Source organism: Xyrauchen texanus, chromosome 24, assembly GCF_025860055.1.
Source record: "Xyrauchen texanus isolate HMW12.3.18 chromosome 24, RBS_HiC_50CHRs, whole genome shotgun sequence".
NCBI classification, from domain to species: domain Eukaryota; kingdom Metazoa; phylum Chordata; class Actinopteri; order Cypriniformes; family Catostomidae; genus Xyrauchen; species Xyrauchen texanus.
The window spans coordinates 25,356,914-25,375,609 of NC_068299.1; the positions used below are offsets into that span (position 1 = coordinate 25,356,914).

At 35.6% G+C, this 18,696-nt stretch overlaps 1 protein-coding gene across 1 annotated transcript; it reads left to right on the forward strand.

The window, feature by feature from the left end:
- The first annotated feature begins 38 nt into the window (after positions 1-38).
- On the forward strand, positions 39-14,732 carry abcg5 (ATP-binding cassette, sub-family G (WHITE), member 5). The gene is made up of 13 exons (XM_052089949.1): positions 39-315; positions 1,129-1,250; positions 2,441-2,577; positions 3,893-3,991; positions 5,810-5,942; positions 6,581-6,720; positions 8,895-9,024; positions 9,497-9,710; positions 12,179-12,384; positions 12,926-13,064; positions 13,246-13,431; positions 14,061-14,173; positions 14,277-14,732. The coding sequence occupies exons 1-13, from the start codon at positions 176-178 to the stop codon at positions 14,450-14,452; spliced, it is 1,935 nt and encodes a 644-aa protein (XP_051945909.1). The 5' UTR covers positions 39-175; the 3' UTR covers positions 14,453-14,732.
- Positions 14,733-18,696: the final 3,964 nt, after the last annotated feature.

An 18,696-nucleotide genomic window follows, 5' to 3' on the forward strand; every position in this document is an offset into this window, starting at 1 on the left:
TTCTACTCTATATAGCAAAATGGAACAAAGTTCCCTGATAAGAGTCAGTGTTTATGGTTGTAGCTTCATCAGTGCAAACTGCAATGTTCAAACAGCAGAAGAAGTGGACCTGACTGTCATATTGAGTTCATTCTCATGAGAATTTTTAGACTAGTTTGACCATTGATGAGAGACAATGAGCAGATCTTATTCCATGCAGGATATTTTCCAGAATATTGGACTAAATGAATCTTTTAAAGTGGGGTCAGAACCACACCCAAACTACCAAGAACCGTCATGCAGTTTGAGCGTCAAAAACGTGTCCTATAGTGTCAGGTAAGTATGCAATATTGATATTAAATGAAAGGAATTAAATAGATCATTTTCTTTACTTGCAATATTACGTTACTGGAACATAATTTAGCAGGTTATGGCTAATTATAGCAAGGTTATTGGTAAAAAAAAAAAAAAAAAGTTATTTATAAACCAACTCTCTACAAACAAATGTGTTAAATGAAATGCTTGTCTTATTTTTTATATAAACTACATGTGTTGAGTACAGCATTTACTTACAACACACATCACTACAGTTAGCTTAATACATATACAGTGTATCACCAAACCACTGTTGTGCTTTCATGTTAACTGCTGTCACAATCATTTTAGAATAATGTAATGACAATACGTTATTTTACTATTTTAGAATTTTACCTTTCCCTGAAAGCGTCGCTGGATTTAGTGTTTCACAACATAGCAAACAGTATTTTCGAACCTCTAATAAAACTTTAAATCTTATAAAGAGATCAAAAAAATCTGTTTATATATTTTAAATCATTGTCACGTTCGTGCTCAAAAATAATCATATAAAAAGGAAAAACTGTTTTGACAGAATATATTGAAAGAATATAAACACAAGATCTGTTTAAGGATTTTTAAACAAGATAAACAAACTTCAACATGTTAAAGGCTTCATAACAAACATTAAAATACAATTTAATCTGAATAGAATTTTGTCTCTCATTCAATTCCATCCTGCCATTTTAAAAAACAGGCAAACTAAAAAACAATTTGTGGCCATTTTACTGTCCATCATTCCATCTGTTTTGCACTGTACATAAACGTGATTTTATGTGAATGTGTTTGTTTCAGTGAGCGTGTAGGACCCTGGTGGGCCTTTCAATCATATAGAAAAAAATGGACAAGGCAAATACTGAATGATGTGTCATTTCATGTGGACAGTGGCCAGATCATGGGAATTCTGGGGAACTCAGGTATGTGACTAAAATTTTTGGGATGTATTATTACTGCAACAAAACCCCACAAAGCATGCCGTAATGAAATAATATAATATAAGGCACGTAGGGACACTGTAATAAATTGTACAACACAGCACTGCAACATTACAGTAATTTTCTGGCTTTGATCACTGCAAAGTCACAGTATACAATAGTCTTTTAATTGCAATAAATTGTAGGACTACTACTGTCAAATATACTGTAAAAGTCTGGAATATAGTACAAACTTATTCTAACTAAAATTGTTTTACAGTGTATGTGTTGATTGGTATAATTTACAATAAGTCAGGTATTGTAATGCTTAATGAGAAATTTGAGAAAGTTTGTGTTTTTCTCTTTGTTTAATTAATTGATTTGCTCTGCACTGAAACAACATCAGGGTTAGGTACAGGCTGCTGGAGATCATGTGGGGAAAAGGAAACCAACCACTATCATATATTTTGGGAATGCCCAGTACTTGTTCCTTATTAGCAAGAGATTAAAATAATTTGGAAGCTGTTTTCGGGGTGGAAATTCCTTTTAAATGTGAAACAAAATACTTGGGTCACATCACATTTGAGGGGTGGGACAACAATAAGAAATTCATACAGATTCTTCTAGCGACTAGTAAAGAAAGCGACTAGACAGTCACATGAAAATGGTTAAAGCCAGAGTCACCTACTGTTGATGATTGGATAGATATAAAACACACTATGTATCTGATGGAAAAAACGTTCATTTTCTTTAAATATTCTGATTTGGACCAAATGGACTGTGTACACTAAACCCATTCTGTCAGATTTCCATTGAACTGGAAAATGTATGGAAAGTGCATTTTACTCAGGATTTATAAAGTGATAGCTTTCTGGGATTGAGATTGATATTGATATCTTTTTAATAATGTAACAATTTTGTAACCAGTCAGTGTTATTGTATTATTGTAGACATAATATCTACCTTGGTCAATGTAAATGTAAAAAAAAACCCTCTCATAGAACAGGCATTTCCAATATTGTTCACTGTACCATATGCCTTGTCATGACACAGCTAAAATGTATACAGTAAGAAGTAATAGACAGAATGAAAAGGCAACTTTTAGACAACATTATGTAAGATTGAACATTTCTGTCAATGCCAAATCATAACATAAAGCCAATAAACACAATTAACTCTATCTCTTTCTCAAGGTTCCGGTAAGACCACTCTATTAGATACCATAGCTGGACGAATTGGGAATTCTGGGACCTTACAGGGAGAGGTTTTTGTGAATGGAAGAAAGCTTAAAAGGGAGGAATTTCAAGACTGTTTCTCTTATGTCCTCCAGGTGAGTTTTGAATTTTATTGGGAATTTGTTCAAACATTAAGCAACGTTCCACTAAAAATACAACTTTTGAATAATTTGAAAAGAAAATGTAACGTTATGATTTGAATTATAAATTGCATTCATGTATGCGTGTGAGTATCTAAATGTCACTGAACTTTGCTCAGCTGTAGACAGAACTCGACTACTAGGTTACTGGAGGTCAAATCTGCCATAACCAAACTAAAACAAACACAATAATATGTGCTGAAAAGTTGTTTTGTATAAAGTGAACTCTGAAATTAGATGAGCTCTTTATAATCTTTCTCTGAGCCATTCATGTGTATCTTCCAGTAAATTAACTAACCACGGAGAGACTGCAGTCATTGCAGGTCATTTTTAGATTACATTTCTGGGGAAGGGAAGCTCTAATCTAACCCAGTAATTAAATGATTCTCATGAGCTAAAGGTACGGATGTTGGTACGAAGGTATGAAATCATGAAGGAAATAACTCTGCAAGTCTTAAGTGCCCTCTCCATCAAATGTTCTGAAGTAGATGTACTCTTTGCCTTTGTCAAACTTTTCCCTCTCAAATCTAAAGTTAATTCACTTTGTAGATTAAATCTAATAAAATGTCATATCCTTCAGTTTACTTTTAAGTCTAATTACAACAGTATGAAAAACAATACAGATAAAATAATATAATTGTTAAATTTAGGAATAGGAATAGACAAACATAAGACTTTATTACGTTATCTCCATTAACAGATAAGACTTTCCATTATGTCAACTAAGGAGTGAAATTTAGCTGGTTCAAATGATGAAATGTTGTAATAGTAACCCTGATAATGTCTACCATAATGCATTACACAGTACAACTTATAAACATGCATCTTATCACTAAAAAACCCCACCGTAACATGTATGCATTTACATTTATGCATTTGGCAGACACTTTTATCAAAAGTGACTTACAGAGCACTTATTACAGGGACAATCCCCCCGGAGCAACCTGGAGTTAAGTGCCTTGCTCAAGGACACAATGGTGGTGGCTGTGGGGATCGAACCTGCAACCTTCTGCTTAACAGTTTAGTGCTTTAGCCCACTACGCCACCACCACTCCAAGTGTATGCCTCACTGGCTCTGATACAAAAAATGCAGAGAGGTTTTAATTAATAATATTAATCTGTAGTTCTATACAATGCCTTTGTGAATTTGTGTGTGAGATGGTTTAATAAGCTAAAATGTTTGTCTTTTATGATAGTCTAACAGTATTCTTTATGTGGAAAATAGTGCTTTATTTCGAATACGTTAAATCGCTTTCTCTTTGTTTCTCAGAGTGACAATCTCTTAAGCTACCTGACTGTGGAGGAGACGCTGACATTCACTGCTCAGCTTGCTTTGAGACATCACTCCACTGAGGCCATATGCAAGAAGGTGAGCTCCATCCTGTCATAGATGTGAAAACACACACACACACACACACACACACACATGTTGTGTTTCCATGTTTTATGGGGACTTTCCATAGACATAATGGTTTTTATACTGTACAAACTTTATATTCTATCCCCTAAACCTAACCCAACCCCTAAACCTAACCCTCACAGAAAACTTTCTGCATTTTTACATTTTCAAAAAACATAATTTAGTATGATTTATAAGCTGTTTTCCTCATGGGGACCGACAAAATGTCCCCACAAGGTCAAAAATTTCGGGTTTTACTATCCTTATGGGGACATTTGGTCCCCACAAAGTGATAAATACACGCTCACACACACACACACACACACACACACACACACACACACACACACACACACACACACACACACACACACACACACACATCAGATCAATTGGTGAAAAGGTTCTTTCCACTAATACATAGAACTTTGGTGTCTCATTAGAGGCAGGAATCCCATGTGTTTGTTGTTGTTAGAACTATTAAATATGACAGAATATTATCTACTATAAAATTAATCTTGTATAAAAAGTAGCTAATTTTACTCACATCAAATGTCTTTATAACCCATCCATTTCCTTGAAATTGTGATTTTGGCCTATCCAACCAAAGAGTTGTTGAACTTCTCCACTGTATACAACAATTAAAATCATACAGCAATGTCATAGTTTTGACATAATTTAGTGATTTTATATTAAATTCAGTGAAGTAAAAACTAATTTTAACTATGAAGTAATATTTTTTAACAGTTTATTGGAATGTTGAAAAAATGGAACCCTCATAATTGTTTTTATAGAAATATCCTTAAGTTGACAGTCAACACTTTGTGAAGGTTAAGCACCATACATACAGTATATACTGTGTGTGTGTGTGTGTGTGTGTGTGTGTGTGTGTGTGTGTGTGTGTGTGTGTGTGTGTGTGTGTGTGTGTGTGTGTGTCAGTCAGTATATACAGTATGTGTTTATTCATCATGCAGTTTCAGTTCCTTTTTGTACCCTGTTAGTGGGAAAACCTAAATTAACCTACATACTTAAACAAAAGGCTTCATTTAAAGGGATAGTTCACCCAAAAAAGAAATTATTTCATCATTAACTCACTCTCATGCCATCCCAGATGTGTATGACTTTCTTTCTTATGCAGAACAAAAATTATGATTTTTTTGTAGAATATCTCAGCTCTGTAGGTCCATACAATGCAAGTGAATGGTGACCAGACCTTTGAATCCCCCAAAATCACATAAAGGCAGAAGAAAAGTTATCCATACTCCAGTGTTTAAATCCATGTCTTCAGAAGCGATTTGATAGTTGTGGGTGAAAAAACAGATCAATTCACTTTCCCTTACTTCTTCTTTTATTTTTTGGCAATTCACATTATTTGTGCATATCACCACCTACTGGTCGTAGATGAATATTTATTGTACAAAACAAAAGGTCTGACAGTATACAGTGTATTGATCTGTTTCTAATCCACACCTATCATTTCGCTTCAGAAGATATGGATTTAATCTCTGGAGTTTTATGGATTTCTTGCATTTATGTGCTCTTTTGAGCTTGAAATTTCTGGTCACCATTCACTTGCATTGTATGGACCTACAGAGCTGAAATATTCCTCTTAAAATCTTCATTTGTGTTCTGCAGAAGAAAGAAAGTTATCTACATCTGGGATAGCATGAGGGTGAGTAAATGATGAAAGAATGTTGAACTATTAATTTTAAGCAGTTACTATGGAGGGATTATCATTCATACAATATTTGTAATGAAGACAACTGACCCCTGTCTGACCTCCCATAGGTAACTGCGGTCATGGCAGAGTTGAGTTTAGGACATGTGGCTCACAGTGTGATTGGAGGCCGAATTTTCCCAGGCATTTCTGGTGGAGAGAGACGGAGGGTCTCAATTGCCAGCCAGCTGCTTCAGGACCCAAGTGAGTGTAGATGTCCTTTGACCTACCTGAGAACAAAGAATACAGGCCTAATAGTTTAGGTATGGTATGCAAACACTATATAGTGTGAGTGTGTGTGCAGTTTCTCAGATTATGTAACCCTCCCATATGCTAGCGCTAATATTTTGAATACAGTGTTATTTAAATGCAGAGTAACCATCACAGTGACCCAAAGCCCCTCGAAGGATTATTGAGGAATGGACAAATGGGTGAAATGGAGTGCAGTAGAATATTAAAAGAGTAACAGACAGGGTTATCACATTTTTAATATTACACTAAGGAGACTTTATCTGGCTCTTTGGACCTCAGGGCTGTCCTGGGACCGTAGACAAAGGATTAGTGGAGACCACTCAGAACTGAACATAAACCAGCAATTATAAATGACTTTCATCTGCTACCTTCTCCAGTCAAGCAGTTAATGAATTAATCAGCCAATTAATTGAGCTCTAACTTTAGACAAAGAAAAATCTATTAATTATTTTAATTACTTCAATTTATAAGACCCTCAAAGTTGTCTCTCAAAGGACAGACAGTGGACTTCTGGAAAAGTCCTATTTTTATTTTCTTCTTCTTCTTTTTTTTCTTTTCAACTGTTTTCCCTTTCTTTGTTATATTACCAGAAGTGATTCTCCTGGATGAGCCAACCACAGGACTGGACAGCATGACAGCCAATCAGATTGTGGTGCTGCTTGCTGAGCTGGCCAGAAGGGATCGAATTGTCATAGTGACCATCCATCAGCCTCGTTCAGAACTTTTCAGAGTGAGTAGATGTGTCAGGTACTCCATATTCTGTTTTAACATTTAACTGGAGGGACTGGCAGTATCAGAAGGTTGTGGGTTCAAACAAAATAAGTGCCCTTGAGCAACATAAATACCCATAAATATCCATATCTGTCTTCCTTTATTTAAAGAGTAAACAAGATATGCTTCAAATATCTTGCTATAATAATTATATATACATATATATATATATATACATATATATATATATATACAGCTCTGAAAAAATTAAAGAGACCATTGAATAATTATCAGTTTCTCTGAATTTACTATTTATAGTTATGTATTTGAGTGAAATAAACATTTAGGTTTTATTCTATAAACTACTGACAACATTTCTCCCAAATTCCAAATAGAAATATTGTCATTTAGAGCATGTATTTGCAGAAAATGACAACTGATCAAAATAACAAAAAAGATATAGTGTTTTCAGAACTCGAATAATGCAAAGAAAACAAGTTCATATTCATTTTTAAACAACACAATACTAATGTTTTAACTTAGGAAGAGTTCAGAAATCAATATTTGATGGAATAACCCTGATTTCACAGCTTTTATGCATCTTGGCATGCTCTCTACCAGTCTTTCACATTGCTGTTGGGTGACTTTATGCCAATCCTGGCACAAAAATTCAAGCAGCTTGGCTTTGTTTGATGGCTTGTGGCCATCCATCTTCCTCTTGACCACATTCCAGGGGTTTTCAATGAGGTTCAGGTCTGGAGATTGGGCTGGCCATGCCAGGGCCTTGATCCAGTGGTCCTCCATCCACACCTTAATTGACCTAGCTGTGTGGCATGGAGCATTGGAAAAACCAATCCTTAAAGTTGGGGAACATGTCAGAGCAGAAGGAAGCAAGTTTTCTTTCAGGATTACCTTGTACGTGGCTTGATTCATGCATCCTTTTCAGAGACAAATCTGCCCACTTCCAGCCTTGCTGAAGCACCCCCAGATCATCACCAATCCTCCACCAAGTTTATTTTGACCAGTTGTCATTTTCTGCAAAGAAAAATGCTCTAAATGACCATATTTTTATTTGTAACTTGGGAGAAATGTTGTCAGTACTTTACAGAATAAAACAAAAATGTACATTTTACTCAAACACATACCTATAAATAGTAAATACAGAGAAACTGATAATTTTGCAGTGGTCTCTTAATATTTTTCAGAGCTATATATACATACATATATATATATATATACAACAAAAGACATAAAACAATCAGCGAAGAACAGCTAGACCGACTCGAGGGCGAAAAACATGAAGAAAACACCAAAAAAACAACAGCTTGGGCTGTCAATGTGTTTAACGTGCAGTTTAATTTTAATAAATAAATTCGTTCGAATTAACGAATGAATTATAACGTATGAATTAATAAATAAATTAAATAATATGACGCACATGATTTTCTGTCTCATTATTGCAACCTCTGTCTCTCTAATAACTACACTAATAACTGCATTAGTCTACTGTCAGTGGCTCAAACCTCCGTTACTAACTCTAAAATGATGTTTTGGAATTAGCAACGGAGCCATGGGATTAGATGCGTAAGAAATTAGTCCTACATACAAGAGCATTTTAATGACAAAAACTTGACAAACGTCTAGAATCACATCATCTGAACAATGTTTCGAGGTGTGGTAACTGTAGTATAAGTGGAATAATTGACTCCGGGCCGTTGAATTATTAGAAAATAATGCACGCATATATATATATATATATATACACACATTTAAAATGTACTGTATTTCTCTTCTGGGAAAATGTGCCCAACCCACAATATCCTCTCACCTTGTACTCATGTGTGTATCTAATTCTATGTCCTTTAAAATGCTTCCTAGTATTTAAATATTCCTGCCCCCTAATACAACCAGCTTCTGAAAATTGATAGCAGGAAGCAAATGGTTCATGAAAGGCTTTTTGGCTATTAAAAATAAAGGGCCCTTTGATATGTCCCACCCCAACTTCCTATTTTAATAAGCTATACATAAACACAGGGGAAAAAAATGCACTTTCGGTTCGTATTTAACGGTATTACATGCAGATTTATTTTACAGGCAGTGCAATGATTTTCTTCAAGTTGTGATGTATATTGTTGTATGTGATAGCACCCATGATTCAAGTCATAGGACTGACAGATGTTTATATATCTACAGATTTTCAACAGAATAGCAGTCATGAGCCGAGGAGAGCTGGTGTTCTGTGGACGGCCTGAAGAGATGGTGGATTTCTTCAGCAGCTGTGAATATGAGTGTCCTGAGTACTGCAACCCCTTTGATATTTATGGTAGGACTGTTCAAGTAAACCCAGAAAAATCACTCTCTCTTTAATTTTCTTTTCTCCATACTTCAGCCTGCAATGAAAATAACAATAATAATAATAATAATTAGTTTTTTTAAATCTCAATCAGTATTTTTGACTTGTTTTCCATTAAAAATATTTCAACATGCTTAAAACAAGATACATTTACTTGAGAAGCAAAACTTGTAGAGCACATATCTTGATTTTTTTTTTTTTTTTACTTCAAACAAGACAGAAATACTGATAAAGAAACTTAATTTTTGCATTATGATCCTGAATGCCTTACTTGACTTTACCGCACAGTACACCTTGTTTCCAAGGTGTACTGTTAGAACAAACCGTTTACCTTTACTACTCAAAGTAGTAAACAGCTGGGGTAGAGAGTGGGGGCATTGTGTCACAGTTTGTATGTGACAATCTGATCTGCTCTCATTGAAAGATCATTTTTGATTGATAGTTGATCTGACCTCTGTGGACACACGATGCAGTGAGAGAGAAACTGCAACATACAGCCGCATGCACGACATCACGTCAGCCTACCGGAACTCCGAGATCTATAAAAGCATGCTGGGATGGATCGAGCAGAGCTGCCACAGACCAGAAAAACCCATGATCCCCTTCAAAAGCAAAGAGTCCCCCAACTGCCTTTCCAAACTCAATGTCCTCCTCAGGTAAAACAGTAGCCATACCACTGGCTGCTACGTTTGTCTAAATTTTTATTTCAGTTGGTTACAAGAGACATGTTAATGAAATTACTTTGGAAAGATAGAAAATGTGCTTCTGGTGAGCAATTTCTACCTGATCTGACCCTTATGAATAGAAAAAGAAAATTCTGTCATTATTCGCCCACCCTCATATCACTCCAAAATTCATATGACTTTTAAAGGAATATTCCGAAAATGTTAGTGTAAAGGGATTTAGACGGGCAAGGAGGAGGCGAGAACCGGCTTGACAATATAAATAATAGTTTAATCAGAAAATAAACAAAAGACACAAACACACACATGATGGTCAGCTGACTGTAAACAATCTCTCTCTCATCGCACCACTTTCCGCAGTCGGCCTTTATCCCTCTCGGAGACTTAAATAGCCTGATAAGGGACCGGGTGTGTATAATCACGACCCGGCCCGGCCCTCTGCCCGGTCACAGTTAGTAAGTGATTTTATCACACTAAAGTCCTGTATACATGTATATTGTTTATGTCTTTTGTCTAAACTTTTGAAAAAATTAGTATTTTAACGTTTAGAAATTGGCCCCCATTCACTTCCATTGTAAGTTCGTCTATGTAACCCAGATTTTTGCTCTTTTTAAAGAAAAGGTGGGGCAAGTCAAAATTTATTTTTGTGATAATCAAGATTATGCCACAAATATTATAATTGAGCTTAACTTTTAAATTTTTGAAATATGTCCTGGCGACTCTTATTCATATGATGAAAGTAAATGTGGACTTGTGCTCTCAAGCTGCAAAATCAGAAAAAATAAATGCACCATTAAAGTAGTCTTAATTAGCCTGATAAGAGCAGGGCACAAACTAACATTTTTTTGTTTTATAAATTTTGTTTAAATGCACTTGGAGTTCAAAGTATTTTTCTTTTATCACATTAATTTAACACGTGTCTGGTACAAATATATGGACTTGTTTCATGAATGCAGCGTAGATTTTTTTGCTCTCTGGCTGGAAAAAAGGAAAGTAAAATGTTGCAACATGCCCCATAAGCAGGGCACTTTGTAAGCTGTGGGGCACAATGTAACATGACCATTATGACAGCTTAAAATCCCCCTCTAACAACTATATCTGATCTAATTAAAATAAACAGAAGGTACGTTCAAATATTTTGTCAGTATAAGCCATTTATTAACTTTGTCATATATATTACAGCAATAATGTTGACACTTGACAATAATTAAACAACAAAGCCACAGCACAGGCCGAAATAATACATGGATTAATGACACACACACTTTAAAGAAATACCGTTTTACCCAGTAAAGAGACCAGTGTGTTCAATGATGACCATAAGTCAAAGTTGAAGTTCAATCAAGAGAGAGAGATTACTGAAGACAAAGTTCTCCACATTTCCAAAGGCAAAAGACAGAAAGAGAAAAGTAGTTGAGGATCTAATCTTGAACTAACTTAGATTACAGAAAAAACAGTAATTATAGGCATATGCAAATGAATTGACATCATCTCTTAGGAGTACAGAGATCGGACAGGTGAACAGTGCAGACAGTTCTAGAAATCATACAAACATGACATTCTGTTTAACCACGTGAATGCAATCATTCAAAAGATTATATTTTTAAAACACTAAGTCAAGTTGCTAAACAGAAACGGGTCGGAGGCGAGTCTTCTCTTTAGATACACTGGTGTCCAGTTCCTTTGACTTAGTCACATGATTCGCAAAACTACAAACAATCCCTCCAATGACATCATTAGACTGAACACAAGATAGGCTGTCTTTTCTCTAAAGGTTGAATGAGGGTTAAATGATAAAGCACTATTAACAGCATTCTTGACATGTGTCAGACCATCAGTCACACCTCAGATAACCAATACACAAATGACCTGCAGCATCCATAATTATAACATAACCAGAAAAAATCACATGACTGCTTTTATTACCTTTTGATTATAACAATGGCTAGTAAAAGGTATACAACTCATCATTAGGCTAAAGGGACAGTGGTAAATCCACCCCTTCCACACACACACACACACACACACACACACACACACACACACACACACATACATTAAGGGGAATTGTGTAAATTACATATCTGAATGCATGAAATTTCATATAGTTTGTTCTAATTGGGGCACTTCGTAACATTGAGTTACAACGTGCCCCATCAGTACAACTGTGATTTAAACCTGGCTCGTCACTTCTGCTGGCTAGCTAAAAATTAAAAAAAGATTGGAGATTAAAATGATGCTAAATTTGCCTTGTTTTAAATAAACATGAGAGAAAGAATAATATTTTGTCCAAATAATATTTTGATTTGAATAAAAGCAGTTCATTGATACCACATAAAGAATATTTTAGGGACCTGACAAAAGATTTTACATTTAATTCAGTTAATGTTCCGAATCCATTGATTTCCCTCTCTCTTACACAAACTCATTCATGTTTACAGGAGGACTGTGCGAAACGTGTCTCGTGACAGGATGGGTATTCTCATGCGCCTCTCACAGAATCTCATCTACGGCCTCTTTGTTGCTTTTTTTGTCATGAAGCTGGATAGTGATGTATCAAAAGGTGCTGTGCAGGACCGAATTGGCATAATCTACCAATCCATGGGTGCATCTCCCTATACTGGCATGCTGAATGCTGTAGCTCTATGTAAGTGTGTCATCCACAGTCAATATCTCAGTTTAGAGAAAATTTTGAAAAACTAGTTTACATCAGAAAAGAAACATGTGCATAATCTTTGAAAATTGCAGTTTTTATGGCCTTGCATGAATGCAGTGCTACCAGTATATTACCAAATCACAAATTATAGAGTAGATTAAGTAAGAAATAATGGGGAAAGTAGAGGCAGCAGTTTGATTAAGCAAATCCTTCTGGAAAACATCCAATCCATGTCCTTCTCTCTCTGTAATTTACAGTATATCAGTTCTGATAAGAGATCACATTGGAGAGTAGGTAACCATATAACAGAGAGAAAAATTGCTCCATAATGTACGTGACTATCACTTGACCTTGTACATGCAGCTCTTGAGATAGCAAATAATTGGGACCGCACAAAATCTCTGCTACTGTATTTTTACCTTTCATTCCCCAATTTAAATAGAAAGTTCTAGACAAGCATGAAAAAAGTCTAAATGTAAACTGCCAGGTTACTTATTTTCTTCTTGATTGAAAATATACTCTTTTTAAACAGTTCCTGCTTTAAGAGCCATTGCCGATCAGGAGAGTAAAGATGGCTTGTACCAGAAATGGCAGATGTTTCTGGCTTACATCATCCATATCCTCCCCTTCAGTATAATCAGTGTATTCATCTTTACCTCTTTCCTATACTGGTAAGTGTGCCTGAAGCTACAGTTCATGAGAGCTTTTGCCAGGGTTATTAGGGTTCAAATCTGGGGTCATGTCCCTTGGATGTTTTTTTTTTCTTTTCTCACTCTCTCTCTTTCAAAGAAAAGTTATTGCTTTAAGATGTTGACCCCATGCTGTTTCTATGTGTGTGGCTTGGTATTTCAGGACTGTTGGGATGAACCCAGATCCCTTGCGTTTCCTGTGTTTTTCAGCAGTGGTCATTGTGCCTCACATCATAGGTGAACTCTTAACGCTGGTATTGTTGGGTGTCGTTCAAGACCCCAATATGGTCAACAGTGGGGTAGCTCTACTCAATGTAGCTGGTATCATGGTGGGCTCTGGATTTTTAAGGTAAAGAAATGGTTTTGACAACAACTTGGAAACATAATAACTTTGTAGCACTGAATAATAAAACAAAACAAATAAAATAAGTCACTGCTGATTTGGGCTATTCATCATAGAAGACTGAGACTATCAACTGTTTAAAAAATATTTCTCACAATTTAGATAACATATTACATAGCAAAAATAATTCTTTATCAGTATTGTTGTCTTGTTTTTCAGTAAATTATCTAAACATCATTACAAAGAAGATACATGCATTTTCTTACTGTAAATAGTTTGTTCATGTTTTAAACCTAACAAAATCTAGTGAGATCTATGCTTTAAACATTTTCTTGAAAAACTATTTCCCAATAGGGTATTAAAAGTTATTTTAATTCAAATGATAATCTCTGAATAATGTCCAACATAATTTAGCTTCTCAGTTAAATGGGTCTTGTTTTAAGGATGTTAGGATATTTTTATGAGATAAAAATAAGAATTGTATACATTTTTTTTTTAATGTTATGTATCTGGTGAGAACATATTTAATTCATTACTATCCAAAAAAGCAACTTTGCAGTGTTAATATGTTCATGTGCACAAATGTCAATATATTATGTATCTCTCATAAAAATGTCATGCTTTAATACTATTAGGAGTTTTAAACAAATGCCTGTGGTGTTCCAATGGCTGAGTTATCTAACCTTCCAGAAGTATGGCTGTGAGCTCCTGATCGTCACTGAGTTCTATGGCCTAAACTTCACCTGTAGTAAGAAATTCTTATTGTCTTTAATCTAATTCATTATTTAACACAAATAATGAACATGTTTTGCATATACCTAGACATCTTCTAACTCACAATTCCTCTACAGCTGATTTGCCAGGATCATGTATTGTAGAAAATGGCAATGCTGTCATAGATCAGGGTTATCCTGGAGCTCTCTCCCGTTACACACAAGACTTCCTTCTGCTCTATGCATTCCTGCCTGCACTCGTGATTCTGGGTATCATCAGCTTCAAGATACGAGACCACCTCATTAGACGCTAGGCTTTTGAGTGTGTGTGATTGTGCCTTCGAGCAAGTGTCTATAAAATGTTATTTTATGTTATCATTATATAGTTAATGTTATTTTGTACACAAGTATGGATTATAAATTGCTGATCATATCCACACACACACACACACGTACAAAAACCCCAACGACATCAACATGAAAGCTGAATCTGTAAACATTTCCCTTGATTATTAATATTTGCTCTTGATTTTTCACCATTCCTGTGGTATTGACTAATTGCTGATTTCTAATTTGACTGTAAATACTCTGATGTACCCAATAAATGTTTGATAATAAACTGAAAAGTATAACCTGATCTTTTTTTAATAATTAATTTAAACAGAAATGTTTTTTATCTCATGAGTCCATCCATCCATCCATCCATCCATCTTCAACCGCTTATCCGAAGTCGGGTCGCGGGGGCAGCTGCTCCAGCAGGGGGCCCCAAACTTCCCTATCCCGAGCCACATTAACCAACTCTGACTGGGGGACCCCGAGGCGTTCCCAGGCCAGTGTGGAGATGTATGTTACATATTCATATATATCTGCCATTGAAAACACATATTGATTAAACGGTCTATTCTGTTACAGGTCAACTGAAGCATTTTTTTACATCCTAGAAATTAAACATGGATCATGTTGAATATAAAACAAACAAAATAGTATAAAAAGATAAAATTAAGATAACAAGGGGCATCTCCAAATTGTTTACAACAAATTATATTAAAATATACACTGGCAGCCAAGAGTTTGGAATAATGTACAGATTTTCCACTTACGGAAATAAATTGGTACTTTAATTCACCAAAGTGGCATTCAACTGATCACAATGTATAGTCAGGACATTAATAACATGAAAAATTACTATTACAAAATGAAAAACTTAAACAAAAGACACACCGGTGGAGAGAGTCAGCAGCTTCAAGTTCCTCGGTGTCCACATTACTGAGGAACTCACATGGTCCGTCCCACACTGAGGCCGTTGTGAAGAAGGCTCACCAGCCTCTTCTTCATGAGACGGCTGAGGAAGTTTGGAATGAACCACCACATCCTCACACGGTTCTACACCAGCACTGTAGAGAGCATCCTGACTGGCTGCATCACCGCCTGGTACGGCAATAGCACCGCAGCACAACTGCAAAGCCCTGCAAAGGGTGGTGCGAACTGCCAGGAACATCATCGAGGTGAGCTTCCCTCCTTCCAGGACATATACACCAGGCGGTGTGTGAAAAAGCTCGGAGGATCATCAGAGACTCCAGTCACCCAAGTCATGGGCTGTTCTCACTGCTACCATCAGGCAGGCGGTATCGCAGCATCAGGACCCGCACCAGCCCGACTACATGATAGCTTTTTCCCCAAGCAATCAGACTGTTGAACTCTTGATCTATCAGGATCAATAATTAGCACTGCACTTTATTCAGCTATAATCTCACACTGGACTGTCAACATACTCTCCTCAATACAACTGCTATATATATATATACACATATATATTTCATATACTCCCACTTATTGTATTGTATTGTATATTCTGTTCTATATTCTGCATTGTATATAATTATTGTGTTGTGTAAGTATGTGTACCTCTGATTTGTAAATTGTTTTGTGTAAGTATGTGTACATTTGATATGTAAATTGTTTTGTGTAAGTATGTTGTTTATTGTAATTGGTATATGTCTCGTCACTGTCATGACTGCTATGTTGCTCGGAACTGCACACAAGAATTTCACCTACTGTTGCACTTGTGTACATGGTAGTGTGACAATAAAGTGATTTGATTTGATTTTGATTTGACACACACACACACACACACACGATGGTCGGCTGACTGTAAACAATCTCTCTCTCATCGCACCACTTTCCGCAGTCGGCCTTTATCCCTCTCGGAGACTTAATTAGCCTGATAAGGGACCGGCCCTCTGCTCTGTCACAGTTAGTAAGTGATTTTATCACACTAAAGTCCTGTATACATGTATATTGTTTATGTCTTTTGTCTAAACTTTTGAAAAAATTAGTATTTTAACGTTTAGAAATTGGCCCCCATTCACTTCCATTGTAAGTTCGTCTATGTAACCCAGATTTTTGCTCTTTTTAAAGAAAAGGTGGGGCAAGTCAAAATTTATTTTTGTGATAATCAAGATTATGCCACAAATATTATAATTGAGCTTAACTTATATTGAACACAAAATGTAATTTTTGAAATATGTCCTGGCGACTCTTATTCATATGATGAAAGTAAATGTGGACTTGTGCTCTCAAGCTGCAAAATCAGAAAAAATAAATGCACCATTAAAGTAGTCTTAATTAGCCTGATAAGAGCAGGGCGCAAACTAACACTTTTTTGTTTTATAAATTTTTTTTAAATGCACTTGGAGTTCAAAGTATCTTTCTTTTTTCACATTAATTTAACACGTGTCTGGTACAAATATATGGACTTGTTTCATGAATGCAGCGTAGATTTTTTTTGCTCTCTGGCTGGAAAAAAGGAAAGTGAAATGTTACAACATGCCCCATAAGCAGGGCACTTTGTAAGCTGTGGGGCACAATGTAACATGACCATTATGACAGCTTAAAATCCCCCTCTAACAACTATATCTGATCTAATTAAAATAAACAGAAGGTACGTTCAAATATTTTGTCAGTATAAGCCATTTATTAACTTTGTCATATATATTACAGCAATAATGTTGACACTTGACAATAATTAAACAACAAAGCCACAGCACAGGCCGAAATAATACATGGATTAATGACACACACACTTTAAAGAAATACCGTTTTACCCAGTAAAGAGACCAGTGTGTTCAATGATGACCAGAAGTCAAAGTTGAAGTTCAATCAAGAGAGAGAGATTACTGAAGACAAAGCTCTCCACATTTCCAAAGGCAAAAGACAGAAAGAGAAAAGTAGTTGAGGATCTAACCTAGAACTAACTTAGATTACAGAAAAAAAAAAAAAAAAAACAGTAATTATAGGCATATGCAAATGAATTGACATCATCTCTTAGGAGTACAGAGATCAGACAGGTGAACAGTGCAGACAGTTCTAGAAATCATACAAACATGACATTCTGTTTAACCACGTGAATGCAATCATTCAAAAGATTATATTTTTAAAACACTAAGTCAAGTTGCTAAACAGAAACGGGTCGGAGGCGAGTCTTCTCTTTAGATACACTGGTGTCCAGTTCCTTTGACTTAGTCACATGATTCGCAAAACTACAAACAATCCCTCCAATGACATCATTAGACAGAACACAAGATAGGCTGTCTTTTCTCTAAAGGTTGAATGAGGGTTAAATGATAAAGCACTATTAACAGCATTCTTGACATGTGTCAGACCATCAGTCACACCTCAGATAACCAATACACAAATGACCTGCAGCATCCATAATTATAACATAACCAGAAAAAATCACATGACTGCTTTTATTACCTTTTGATTATAACAATGGCTAGTAAAAGGTATACAACTCATCATTAGGCTAAAGGGACAGTGGTAAACCCACCCCTTCCACACACACACACACACACACACACACTAAGGGGAATTGTGTAAATTGACCTGTTCACAAATGACCTGCAGCATCCATAATTATAACATATCCAGACAAAATTCTGAAATACAGAAATAAATTGGTACTTTAATTCACCAAAGTGGCATTCAACTGATCACAATGTATAGTCAGGACATTAATAACATGAAAAATTACTATTACAATTAGATTTCTTTTCCAGAACTTCTTAATCTACTTCAAAGAGTTATCATCAAAAAAATCCTACATCAATCCAGGCACTTTTCACACACCTTAAAGTCTTGCTGATCCCACAAAAGATCTTCTGGCAATTTCAAGCATTGTATAGCATTCATTCCTCAAAACAATGATTGACTGTTGAGTTTCTAGAGAAAGCTGTTTCTTTTTTGCCATTTTTGACCTAATATTTACCTTAAGACATGCCAGACTATTGCATACTGTGGCAACTCAAAAACAAAGACACTTCATTTAATGAACCAACTTGCTTTTAGCTGTGTTTGATATAATGGCAAGAGATTTTTCTAGTGCCAAATTAGCAATTTAGCATGATTACACAAGGATAAGGTGTTGGAGTGATGGCTGCTAGAAATGGGGCCTGTCTAGATTTGATCAAAAATTACTTTATCAAATAGCGACGGAGCTGTTTTTTTTTTTTTTTGTTTGTTTGTTTTTTTTTTTTTTACATCAGTAATGTCCTGACTA

What these genes read in the sequence shown, in the direction of transcription:
- abcg5 (XM_052089949.1), top strand. Translation starts at nt 176, where the DNA reads ATGAGCAGATCTTATTCCATGCAGGATATTTTCCAGAATATTGGACTA. An exon ending in GGGAATTCTGGGGAACTCAG is followed by an intron (nt 1,251 to 2,440) that starts GTATGTGACTAA and finishes CTCTTTCTCAAG; the next exon opens with GTTCCGGTAAGACCACTCTA. An exon ending in AAACTCAATGTCCTCCTCAG is followed by an intron (nt 9,711 to 12,178) that starts GTAAAACAGTAG and finishes TCATGTTTACAG; the next exon opens with GAGGACTGTGCGAAACGTGT.